The sequence below is a fragment of the Copidosoma floridanum genome, unplaced genomic scaffold (assembly GCF_036245765.1).
Source record: "Copidosoma floridanum isolate Cflo_tuat_1 unplaced genomic scaffold, Cflo_Japanese_pri ptg000005l, whole genome shotgun sequence".
In the NCBI taxonomy this organism is placed as follows: domain Eukaryota; kingdom Metazoa; phylum Arthropoda; class Insecta; order Hymenoptera; family Encyrtidae; genus Copidosoma; species Copidosoma floridanum.
Window position 1 is genome coordinate 687,257 of NW_028321882.1, and position 13,956 is coordinate 701,212.

A 13,956-nucleotide genomic window follows, 5' to 3' on the forward strand; every position below is an offset into this window, starting at 1 on the left:
CAAATTTTTTAATTGTTAATGTAGCTGTTGTAATACAATGAAAAATGTACCGTATAATACGAGAGAAGAGTAATTTATAAGATTGAAAAGAATTACTTTATAAAATTTACTATTTTGCATTTGTGTACAGATCTAAATTTTACCATTGCATTTAAAAAACACAGGAACATTTTTAATTTTGTATTCAGTTGTAATTTTTAAAAGCTTTTTAGTGCTGTTTCAAAAATTTAGTATAAGATCATCATAAGAAATTTTTTAAAATATTTAATGCGTATTGACATAGATGCAATTGTTTGTAGCACCTTATGTTAGGAGTAGAACAAGCTGAATCAAAATTGAAATCAGATGAAAAATGAAAATGATTCCTGTCTTTTGTAAGCATGATTCTAAAATTACTGATTTTACTTAAATTTCATATTGTTAATTTTAGGAAATAATTTTTCTTTGTCTTCACAAGTACCCCTATTCCATATTATACTATCTCTTTATTATTGTATTTAATCAGGCATTTTGATAAATCCATATACATTGTGTGCTATGTAGCGGTAGGGAGCCACCTTAAGATCTAAAAAATTTATTTAAAAAAAAAAACGATAAAAAAAACTTGTTTTGCTTCTGCAGTTATGAGCTTCTGATTAAAAAGAAAAAGCCATTTTTAATTAAAATCAATCGATGGAACCCCGTGTTCTTACTCACAAATTATACAAGGTTATATAGCCCATTATATATGTGCTTCTATATGTACAATATCATTAGAGACGCACCGCAAATACTTCACCTAAATAAGAGTGTAATTGTGTAAAAAATCGGAAAGTACAAGCACTAAGGCGTAAGTACGAGTCCTTTATCTTATTTGGCGTAGGCTCTGTGCGAACAAAAAGGTATAGGTCTTGACCCGCGTGTTGGTGCACATGCCCTACCGTTTAGGAGCGGAGCGCTTCCAAAATTGGTGAAGCGTGCGTACCACGACGTTAGTATGCTATTTTAACTACAGTTGGCGCTTCAGCGTCACCAACGTCCTCTCAGTGTACGTTTACATATATACGTGAGCACAAGTGATGCGACTGGACCTATGAATATTTGTTTTGATTTTCTTTCCTATTTAAATGCGTTTTTTATTATTGTACAGCTTTGTTTTTCTAGAAAAAATAATTATTCTGTTTACATCATGCATAGAAAATGGACATTAGCATGTTGTAACCCTTGATGTAAGAAAAATCATAAAATTATGACTAATCTAAAAAAGTTTCCATAATCTTTTCGAGATATATTTCCATCAGTGCTCTCTAAAAATGAAATAAGTAATACGTGTTAAAAAGATCTTTACGAAAGAAGGTGAAATAATATTTAATTTTCGATTGATCGCAGTAATGTATCGGATGAGTCTGATGATGATTTTTACATACCTGGGGTCACTATTATAAAACAAATGAAGAATAAATTTAAAGCTCTTGACACTATAAGCCATGGAAACACTTTCTTGTACTGAACTCTAAGGAAGACTGGTCAAAGAACTGGTTTCCGGAAATAAAATTTTTACATTTCCTGACAAGCAGTGAGCTCAAGTTCTGGCCAAGGAAACAAAAACTTTAGTCGAAGAGTTTTCTGAGCGTGATGACATTAGCCTATTGATGCCCGAAATCAAAGATTTTTTATCTGTCAAATCGTTGGCAAGCGAGTGCATCTCCAGATAATATTTTTATTGTGTTATTTTAATGAACGTAATCAGGTATTTATAAATTAAAACAAAAGACTAACTGAAAAAATTTTCGTAAGGCATTAGCGCTATAATTCGGCTTGCCAGCTGAGTCAATCCAAACCATAAATATATTTAACGGGGATACTAACTGATGCTACAACAACGTCATGACCCACTAAACGTATGAATTCAAAAAGCTATTTACATGCACTGTTGTATACTGCTACGAGTTACTGCCATTAGTGCTACACAGTCCCTTTTCGATGTTACTTCCCATCCTATTTTAATGACACAAAGTAACAATACACATTATCTATAATCCCCAGTTAACGTGCCATAAACTATGCACCTGCCATTAAAATGCGCACACGAGCAAAACATATCTTGAGAAGATTTCGGAAACTTTCTCAGATTAATCGTAATTCTATAATTTTCCTTACCTGAAGGGTCACTACATACTGATGTCCATTTTCTATGCAATAATTATTTTGTCTAGAGAAATAAGGCTATGTAGGAACTAAATACGCATTTAAACTGAGGAAAAAATTGAAACAAATATTCGTAGGTTGAGTCGCACCACTTATTCTCACGTATACATACAAGCGTATGTGTAACCAAGCAAGCTCTGTTGTTACCGATTACTGATCTGCACCCGCCAGTGAAGTGCAAGCGCGCGATGAGCTTGCGCGTGCATTTTACCATACAAACCACGCACAGTTTATTTCGTATTAGTTATATTATCATAGTTGTAAATCTAAAGTACAGAGTTGAAATAGTCAATTTTTTTTGTTAAGTTGCACGATCTTTTGGTTGAAACGATAAAAAAAAAAAAAAAAAAAAAAAAGAGACTATTCGAGATAAATTCCTGTTCTCTTTTGTTTTTTATTTTTTAAGGTTAAAAAGTCAATTTCAAAAAAATCCAATTTGTTGATTGAAAAGATGAGGCAAAAATACGTCAATTTCAACTCTTGCACAATTTTATTGCTGCTTTTCTGTAGTTAAAAAAAAAGATAAAAATCACTAGTTCTTATGCCTGTTCGACGTGCTGGGACAATTGACGTAAATCTCCCCATGTACGGAAAATGTTGTTTTTTTTTTTGGAATTTATTGCTAACATTGTTTGAAATGCCCAAAAAATTTAGTCCCAGCCAATCAAGTTTTGGTCCAAGTCCTATCAACTTTAGCTAGACACAAACCAGATCTTATTGTTTTTTAGGTTCCTCGGAAAATTGTCCTCTCAAATTATTCTCTGTCGATAATTGTAGAAGAGCCACCAAAAATTCTTTGGTCAACACAGAAATTAAGATTAACTTCTAATCAGAATATCCTGACGTCTACTTAGAATCTTCCAATGATGTGATTCATGGCGTTGTAACTTGAACGGCATGAGACTTTAAATTTAGTTAATTTTTTTTAACAACTTAAGATTTTCAATAACTAGCGTAAGGAACGTGTGATACTTTTCCTTCACATTTTGTAGCTTATTATTCACTGACAACGAATGTACGAATCCTACACAAACATTTTGTTAACCTACACTCCTATTTAAAGTTTTAACCGCTTCGTTAAAATTTGTTTCATTTCGAGAAGTGTCAAGTATGGATGCAAAATTTTTAATATTTAATTACATTAAATCTTAGGTAAAGCTAAGACGGGGGATATTGAAATACACATACTTATGATTAAAGATCATACAGTACGTAGCCAAGAGTTTCTGCCTAACTAATAACTACAGCGCTTGGATGATTTATTAGAATACTGCCAAGCTCGTACTTCAACGAATAAATCAAGCGAAATTTAATTTTAATTGGTTACGAATTAAAAGGGAGAAGTGACATCACAACATTATTAAAGAGATTCTAAAAGAGTAATGAAGTGTATATTCTATAAAATGTAACTTTTCTTAATAATTAATACAATAAATAACCTGACATTCGAACAGCACTTGTTAAATAATGAGACAAATGCAGGTCTTCTCGTAATTTTTGTGAAAATTCAATTTTAAAATGAACTTATTGGACATGTACAAATTCAAAGATAATGAATTACTGGTGGAGATTAAACTAAAGTTTTTAAACCGTATATTTACAAGAACCATGAAAACACCCGCGTTCATCTTATGATTTTATAAGTCTTGTTTAAATTTTAGTTCATTCAGAGCATTACTTGTTAAGAAAAGTTACATTTAATATTATATGCACCTTTGTCTTCTTCGAGTTACTCTTTAAATATTTTGAGGTGAAAGTTTCCGTTTTTAATTTGTAATAAAATGCAGTAAATTGTACGCTTCTAAAATTCCTAAAAGTACCGGCTTTTAGGATCTTTTTGTTGTTTTATATGAAAACAACTGTCAAATTATTTATAAACAGTAATTTACTTAAAATAGATACTTAGAAAAGTAGAAACTCTGGCCGACATAGTAAATGCCTTTAACAAACGATTTTTTTTCTGTTAACTGATACTTTTTAATTACAAGGCAAGTCTATAAAATAATGGGTCTCGAGACTCATGCAACACCTAGTAGTATTGACCCGTAGAGACAAAATTTTCATAGAAATTCAGGCCTTTTAATACCACAAGACCTATCACTGTATCACTCTTAATCATTATAAACTCATGTTGGTAAATATAAACATTACCCATAAGTTACAAAGCTCTTAGTTTTAATATTGATATTAAATTAATCGCATAGCATTAGTTATCGACGGATTTGTAAAGCGTTTTAATTATTATTCATTAAATTTAATCATAAAAATGGCCTCTCGTATGTTGTAGGTACATTTTATGATAGTTAATGATGGCATAGAGGTGGTCTTTTTAGCCTGATAGTAGTTTGTTTACATATTTACGTTTATTTATTTATTAAGTCAAATAGTAAACACTAGTAGCGTAAGATTTTAATTATTTCTATACATTGTCACATCCCTTGTCATGTACTTAATATTTATTAATTCAAAACACTTAGTTCTGCTCTAAAATCATAAAAAGCGCATGCTTGACGATCATTAAACATCGAGCTGTATATCTGCTTCTGCAATCGCGTGACGTATAACTTACTTCTTTTGAAACGATCTGCCGTCGCGAAACTTGAACTAAGTGTGCTACCTCCAAATTATCTTATAAGGCGCTCATCTTACAATATCAATTCTTACTACTACATCTAAGAATGTGAAGAATCAACAATTCCAAAATTTATTTTTGCGTATAATCCACAACAAATATCGTACACAATTTTGACAGCAACTTGTACCAAATGAAAAATCCGAGAGATCAGCAGTTTTAACCATTAATTACTGTGTTACTATTGCACCACCTTTGTGCTTTTGTGAATCAAGAGTAATTGGGTTAAGCTCTGATTGATCTTTTGGATCCCAAACCTGACGTGTCCTCCTTGAATATTAGAGTATGAAAACTCTTTACACATACCAATATTTACCTATCTCTTTCATCAAGTGCTCTAAAGTAGCTCTAAGGTTGGAGAGTGAGTTCTGTTGCGTCTCTTAAGCAGATACAAGATTTAATTGGGTGATTAAGCTGCGTATTAAAAGCGTACATTTTCAGCACACTTAAAACGTAGTTTGGTGACTAAGCTGTGTGAGAAAAGCTCAAATAAACTAGGCCACTGTAGACTTGTCAAAAAGGTAAATAAAAGAGAAACAAGAAAATAAGGACTGCTGACTAAGGTTCTAACGTTCAAAGCAGCAGCCCAATTATCATCATCGGCACAAGTACTCATTGTAGGATGAGAATCATTGTTGCGGTCAATCTTGTAAGATCTTGCGACTGCATACGCGCGAGCAGTGGCTTACCAACCATTATGGTAGTAAGTTAAGTTACGAAAAACTATAAATTGTTAAAACATTGTGAATTGGAATTTGAAAATTTATAATTTATCCTATGCATATATAAATCGCAGAACTGTTAACTCTGTTATTACGGAAAAATTGAAAATTCAAATGGACTTGAAGTCAGGAAGAAAATTTGAAAAACTAGTTAGACCTGTGCAAAGCCCTAGCATTTGAGTGTGTTGATCTCGATAAACCTTTTATTTCAACTACTGACTCATCCAATTAAGCTCTTGGTGCTGTTTTAAACCAAGGAAAACCTAAAAAAGACTACCCTGTAGCATACATGTCTTGCACTCTCAATTAATGCGAAAGAAATTACTTTATTTCTTAAAAAGAGTGAAAAAAAAAATGTAACCCTTAAGCACGACCACCGCCAGAATTTCTACCAATAAAACAATTGAAACTGTGCCTTAAAAATTGGTAAAATTTAAGTTTGACACTGACTCATCAAATATATCAGAAGATAAAATTTTTGCTAAAATAAAACGAAGTCCCAAACTGCAATACATTGCTCGCAGATCATCTGATAAACGTCTTAGAAAAGCATCCTTAATGAAAATAATAATAAAAAATCTCCTGCAAATAATAGTTTGTGTAATGTATCTAAATTTTATCTCGTTGTGATGTGCGTAATAAAGCGGAGCGTTGCGGCGCGCGCTCCAGTGAGTCAGGTAGCCGTAGCGAGCACAGTGCCGAAATAGCTACATCATACCTTGTATTCCTATTCTTGCTGTAATAAACTTATGTTGATTTAAACACCGGCTTTTTAATTAAACCCATAACTATCACTATTCACTACCGTTTGCAAAATACGAATCTTGCTGACCCCTCTTTATAATGGAATTACCACATACCACCAAAACTGATAAATACAATGAGAACAATAGAAAATCGCGAACCGAAGTCGAATAAAGCAAATCTTTAAAATTCAAACATTCATCTAATTTTCCACTAGACTATTCAAAAAACTCTGAAAATTCTATAGAAGAAGCTTTCTGATAAAATAAAACTCACCTATAAGACGCTCCAAAGCTATATCTACGGTCATAGAAGATATTGTATAAAAAGACCTTATGTTACTGCTTTTGAAAAAGAAGATAGTAAAGATGCCAGAGTGGAAGAAAAAATGGTTGGTAGTATACCCGATACACTTTTTCGTTCAAGTGCTTACCAGCGAGACACATGTAAAAAAATTTAACTCTCCAAAGCAGAGTAACTTGACACCGTTGACACGATCCACAACTGCATTCAAAATGTTACAACGGTAATGGAATGCCTAACGCAATGACCTACAACTCATGGAGTAAGCACTATCATTAGACCTTTAATAGGAACAAGAATGGATTACCTTGTAAAATTAAGTACATAAGAATGTTCAACACACACAAAAGACAATATTGCAACGTTTATCTTGGCCGACTTAATACTTAATTCTACTAACAATAAGTAACTATTATATTTGAATTATAATTTAAAACATGAATTAAATAAAATACAACCACTAGTAGGCGCAGTAATAACGACCACTTATTTATAAATAAATGTGTATTCTATTTGATTATCAAAGAAAGAGGAGATGAAATATTGCCTAAAGATCTTCACTACTGTTTAGTAGGTTTAGCCATGGCAATAGAAAATAAGAATGTAGAAACATTAAGAGTATCTAAGAAGAGTGAAATAACCAACAATTGGCCCAGTAAAATATCGCCTAAAGCAATTCGTAAAAAACTCAGTCACGTAAACATCAAAATAACTATATGTTTTGGTGAATGTGCTTATTGATCAAACGAAGTGAGACAACAAAAATTAATGGAATGCCACAACAGTCCTTTCGGTGGGTAAGGGGGCATAAACAAAATTTACAGAAGAATATGAGAATTGCATTACTGGATAGGTGTAAGAAAAGATTTTTTTTAATTTGTAAAAAAATGCAAAAGTTGCCAAGAACAAAAATTAATGTGGAAGAAAAACATAAAAACCTATGATAATAACTGATACTCCAGCTTAATTTTTCTCAAAAATAGCCATCGATACTCTAGGACCGTTAGCAAAAACATCTGGAAATAAATGTATATTAACTATACAATGTTTATTTGTAAAATACTGTGTAGCAGTAGCTATACCAGACTTTTGAACAATCACAGTCGCAGACGCTTTGGCAAGACACTTTATATCTTTGTATAGAGTGCCTAAAATAGAACTTCGTGATAATGGAAGTTTTTAAAATAAAATACTAACAAATTAAGCTCAAGTTTTTCGTTTCAACCTTAGGACCACTACACCTAACCGTCCCCAATCTAAAGGCTCACTAGAATGTAGCCATATCATGCTTGCAAGATTTTTAAGAACAAAAACTACAACTAAACATGATTAAGATAAGCTGTTACTTTTTGCTTTACATGGATACAATACATCACAGCATACAGCTACCAGATTCACACCATATCAATTAGTATACGGCAGTAAGGGACGTCCACCAAATCATGCAAGAAAAAGCTCGTGATGACCCCATGAAATACAATCGTAAAAGTAAGAAAAACTATGATATACATGCTGGATGTTAGAATTTAGAAGTTGGTATGAAAACTTAAACAATGAAACAACCTCCAAATGAAAAATTCGATAAATATTATAATAGAATTTTTAAAATCGCCAATATAAATAAACATAATAATATTACACTAAAAGTAAAAAATGAATAAACAATTACTAAACATTTAGATAAAGTAAGGAGCTGTTCCGAATAATGCTTTCCTTATGAGACTTCTCTTAATTTTAGTGTGCTAACAAAAAAAAATTATCTGCTTCTTAAGCACTTTTACTACATCATTCTAAAAGCCGTAAAATTTTTTGATTTTACGTTTCAGTAATGACAACACAATGAGCTTATATTAATTTTTACCGTGTGATCATTATTAAAAATCTGTGTTTATCATAAATTTATTCCGTATAAATAATTATAAGTTAAATCAATAATAAGAATCAACCATATTGACTTTTACAACAAATTTGCAAGAAAATAATTTTAGTAGTTAAAATATCAATAAATAAATATCAGTTAATTGATTTCTGAAATTTAACAACATTTTACAATAATTAAATGTAAGCAATGTCAAAGATTTATTACCAATATATATCTAAATTTTTAATACATATTTATGAAAACCTGTATAATAATGAAATAAAGTTTCGAAAACAATTTTTATAAGCTTATGTATACAACTCGCTAAAATTGTGTTCTTTTATTATATTTAATAAAACATATACCTTAGCACAAAACAAGTCATACGTAATTGCGAGACCATCAACAGAAGATTTCAAATTGGGAAAATGTATTTCCAGGTACTTATTTTTTACCACCCTTAGTTAGCACTAGTGTAGTGTGAAATTGTGACAAAGATTAATTAATAGAGTATTAAAAAAAGATTAAGAGAGTTAAATCTCAATTTCATCCAGGAACAACAACAATATAATAAAATCGTATTGTCAACAATGCATATTTCTTGTCACTTCATTTCGATGAAGCGTTATGGATCCCGCAGTAATGTCGCATAAAACATGAACAGCATTAGGATACTTCGTAAAATGCAAAGCATCCTCGCTTACAGCACAACACTACCAATCAAAACTATGATTGAGAAGCTAAGTAAACAGTAACCCTAATAACTTAACATTACAGATAATTAACCCACCCAGCGACCTATCTGTCACCAATTCGCTCTAGATAATGAATGTATACCAACCATATCGTCTACTCCAGTTACAGGTGCAACCATCATACTATGTAATGCCTTATGAAAGAAAAAGTATAAAGAATTGACTAACAACTTTATACCGCCTTATTACATAAACCAGGATACAGTTAACTGCAAACATCATTTCTACCAAGTTAAGCAAAAATCGTGACCATTAAGTCGCCACTTTCAACTTGCAGACCATTCTACATTTACTACTGTAGCACATCATCTCAATGAATTCAGCACGAAAGATTAGCAATAGCAAAACCTCAAGGAATAAGATTCCATAGTACCAAAAATTGTATTGGTTTACAAGAATACATAGTTTTCGTGTACTATTTCTTGATTTAATTTATTTGATTACCATTACTACACATTAAAAAAAAAGAAATTGAGTTCTTGAATAGATTCAACTGTTTTCGCTCCTATAATTGTTAAATCAGTTGAGGGGGGGAAGCGTGTGACATTCCATGTCATGTAGTTAATATTTATTACTTAGAAACACCTAGTTCCGTTCTAAAATTACTTGGCGATATTAAAACTTCCAGCTGTATACCTGTTTCTGCAATTGCGTGACGTATAACTTACTCCTTTTAAAATAAGCTACCATTACAAAACTTCAACTATGCGTGAAACTTTCAAACAATCTTATAAAGCGCTCATCTTATAACATCCATTCAAGAACAAGAAAAAAAGGACAGCTGACTTAGGTTCTAACGTTAAAAGCAGCAGCCTATTTATCATCATCGCCACGAGTGCTCCCGTGTAGGATAAGAATCATTGTTGTGGTCAACCTTGTAAAATCTTGCGACTGCGTACGCGCAAGCTGTGGCTAACCAACGATCATGGTAGTAAGTTTAGTTGAGAAAAACTATTAATTGATTCAATTCTGTAAATGTGAGCTAGAAAATTTATGATTTATGTTATTCGTAAAAATTGATAGGTTTTTTATTATATTAATTTTTTTTAATTAAAAAATCTTAACATTTAAAGTTTTAATCGATTAAAATATAATATTAGCTGATAAATAAATAAAATACCATGAAAAAATAAGCAGACAATGTGTGACAAAGACTTTTACAAGAATGAGATACTGGGATGAATAAAATACGCTACTGCTACATTAAACAAGATAGAAATTCAAACAGTAAGTCAAGGTCAGCTTGGCGTACAATACATTAACACCATTCCATACATGCCGTTTGATGAAACCTAACACCACAATGCTGAGTCAACGATGTATAAGAAAAATATACTGTAAGTAAGAGCAATTAAGGCCTTTGGGCTGACGGCTTGTTTCCGACGAACAAAAATTATATTTATCTATTTATAGAACAAATCTTTGGGTTTCGCCCTTCAGTTAGAAGTTTGGACGTGACTACATATTTAATTGAATCTTGATTACTGTATCATTGTTACAGTATTAATTAGACAATTTTTATTACAAATAAAAATAAATGTTTGAAAAATTGTTTTTTAACTCAGAAATCGATAAAAATTGTAAAAATTGATTTCCTCATTCAGGTAATCGATTGTAAATAATTAAAACTGTTTAAATAAAATTTAAAAACCAACATTTATTTTTACGTCAGTGTTTTTTTCTGTAGCATGGTTTCTCGTGACAACTTGTTCAAAAATTGTTTGACATTTAAATTTTCCGAAGAAAAAGATTTAATGCCTTTTTCGATTTTTTGATATTTGTTACTCTGCAAAGAGAAATCATTAACTCTATTTTACTTTGATGATTAACTAAACTTATTTTTTTTAAGTATTAATACATCATTGTCGTTTTTTAATGTACTGACAAAATTGGCACGAATACTATTTTTGATAAAATAGAAGTTTTGACTGAATTATTATACAGTCTTATGGTAACTCTTTTGACCCCTTTCTTTCATAAAACCATTGATCTTCTTCAAGAAGCCAGTAATAAATTTGAATATCACGCTTATCACACGTGCTTTTTACATAGACATAGTTTCCACAAAAATTGAGGTAGAGCAAAAAAACATTTCATCGATTATCAGTAAATCTTCACAGTGAAGAACTGACGCAGATAATTAAGCGTCTTTTTATTCTCAAATTTCTGAGAAAAGTGAATAAATTTTCACGTTAAATGTAAACTTTTTGATTAAATAAATATGTTTTCGTCGTATCTGCATCACTTTTTTACGGCAACAGCCATCAAATACAAGTTGTAAACGTCTGTTTAAAATTATTAGGAATTGTGTACATATCGGTTAGGTATTTTGTACATTCGGCGCCACAGCTTGATCGTTTGTACTGTCAGACTGCTATCGCTTAAGCACACCCTGAGCGCTTGTAACGTATACGTATACAAATATTCGCTCACACTCACGCACGCGCACTATCACATGCCCGCGCGCGCGTGTGTGTATGTATGTATAAAAAATTGCCAACAGTATGCTGTTAATAAAATAGTTCGATAAGAGTTCTAAAAAAATGCACACTTAACAAATTGTAAGAACTAATGTAAAGGTAAATCATCCACACACTTGCTCCATGGTCGTATAATCAACAATAAAACTGTACACGAATTATTAATCAAGTCATGCTCTAATTACCATTTTGTGTACAGTTTCATTGTAAAATTTTGTGAACGTTAACAATATATACTCTTTTTTCTACTAGCAAAAGCATCATAGAACATAAACTTAAATATTTTATCTTGACGTATCATAATAATTTTTGTGGATTTAGACTTCTAGACATGAATAGAATTTAGGTAACATTTTTGCATCGTACATTGCTTTTGATTTTCTATAAATTAGAACCTCAAATACTAGAAAGTGGTATTGAAATCTTATATCATTGCATGTACAAAATAATGCGCATCTTTATTTATTTCGTAAACTTTTCTCATCGTGCAGAAATGTACTTTTTTATCGTCAACATTATAAACTATGACGGTTTCTGGCATATTGTACTTGTGCTTTATTTGCAAAAGGTGATGCAAGTTGTAGTAAGCTGAGCTCTTGCGATCGATGTCTAATAATTCAAGCAATCGAGCTGTAGTGCCACACTTCTTGGGCTCTCACAGCTCGCCGCAGTGCCGTACCGTATGAATACAAATATTGAACTCTATAGAAAGCAATGTTTGTAACTCAACAGTTCAAGCTGTTGTGTACTCTCAAAGTTCAATTTTTTGAACGCTAAAAGTCTAATACACTGGAGCTGTCAGAGTCTAGTACTTATTAAGGCTGTAAAAGTTCAGAATTTTTCTCCGTTTACTTTCATACAACATACAACGACTAAGGTGGAGGTAGATATTCTGAGACAGCTTTTGTTAACCTTTTTTCAATCTTTTGGTCTACATATATAATAAATTGATTCTTTATTAATTTGAAGCTCAAAATTTTAAAATTAAAGTTAAAAAAAATGTATCTTGATTATTTAAATAATTAACATTATAATTTTTAAATGAATTGCGATAGGGACTTCTAGTGGGACACAAATATATACTCATATTGAGGCAGTAAGGTTTTAACCGTAGATGAAAATTTTATGAGATTTTTGTCTCGTTAAGGTAATGTGAACTTTTCTAACATGAAAACTTGGTGTAGGTTCTGATTGCAGCGTGTTTCAGCGTTGAATATCTTAAACTATGGAGTTTCAAAGATAAAAAATAATAGCGCTTAGATGGTAGACGATTTGATGTACAGTAGTGCGATACATATCTTGAAATTTTTAGTACGTCAGAAGTACTGAACAGTCTTTATTAAACAGTTTCTGTAATGATTTTTTGAAATAATTTTTGGTAAGTACTAAATTTACTTTAAATTAGTTATGGTTAAACCATAAAGTTTGGACTTTGTATTGTCCAGTATACTTGCTTTAACTTAACGTGGTGCAGGTCACAGTGTTAGTTGTAAGTACTGTCTTAAAAAAACAGAATGTATTTAAATTAAAAATAATCTTTAAATGTAGAGTACCTTGATAGATTCCGCACCAGAAATATCTGAATCTTTATTGACGTCGTCAATAAAAGAAGCTGTTTCGAAAATGGAAGTATCAAAAATTTTGTCGCAGTCACCTACCCAATCAACACCTTTGGGTGCATTCACACCGATTGCTATCTCTTCAACATCTGTAAAAAGTGAGCCAATAGCTAAAAAAGATTCAATTCAAATCATTCGTGGTGGTCGAGTCATAATTTTACCGCCTATGGAAGCTCCAGCTACTCGCAGCAAACGGTTGCAGGCAAAAACAGATAATCATAGAATGAAAAATGAAAAAAAATTTCAAGTGCAGTATCAATCACAAACACAGCCGCTACAACACAATGACCAAGAGCAAGATTATCAAAAACCTAAAGTTGAACCATCTAAAATTAAATCTGAAAGAACATTGTACGTTGATTTGCATATTTTATTTTTATTTTAAATACGTATTTAAAATTTTTAATCATAACTATAATTGGATTCAGAATCAAATTTGCCCCCGACGTTTTAGGAGATCAAAACTCATTTCGTCAAGGCAAAATTTAATTCCCAAGTACAATTGTTTTGCCCCTAACCTCAAAAAAGGATTTCGACTATGATACTTTTTTTACTTTTTTTAAAACTTTCAATAGTACAAAAAGGTTTAGTTTTTGACTAAATTGTTATTTTTTTTTTTTTTTTTTTTGGAGTCCTGAAGTTAAGATAAATGT

The 13,956-nt window shown here is 31.4% G+C and overlaps 1 protein-coding gene across 2 annotated transcripts in view; it reads left to right on the forward strand.

The window, feature by feature from the left end:
• The window catches only part of pps (protein partner of snf), a 285,519-nt gene that overhangs the window by 131,273 nt on the left and 140,290 nt on the right, over positions 1–13,956 (forward strand). For both annotated transcript variants that reach the window (XM_089598135.1, XM_089598136.1), the window contains exon 8: positions 13,233–13,654. In XM_089598135.1, the coding sequence (XP_089454261.1) occupies positions 13,233–13,654 (422 nt within the window). The remainder of the gene's footprint in view (positions 1–13,232; positions 13,655–13,956) is intronic.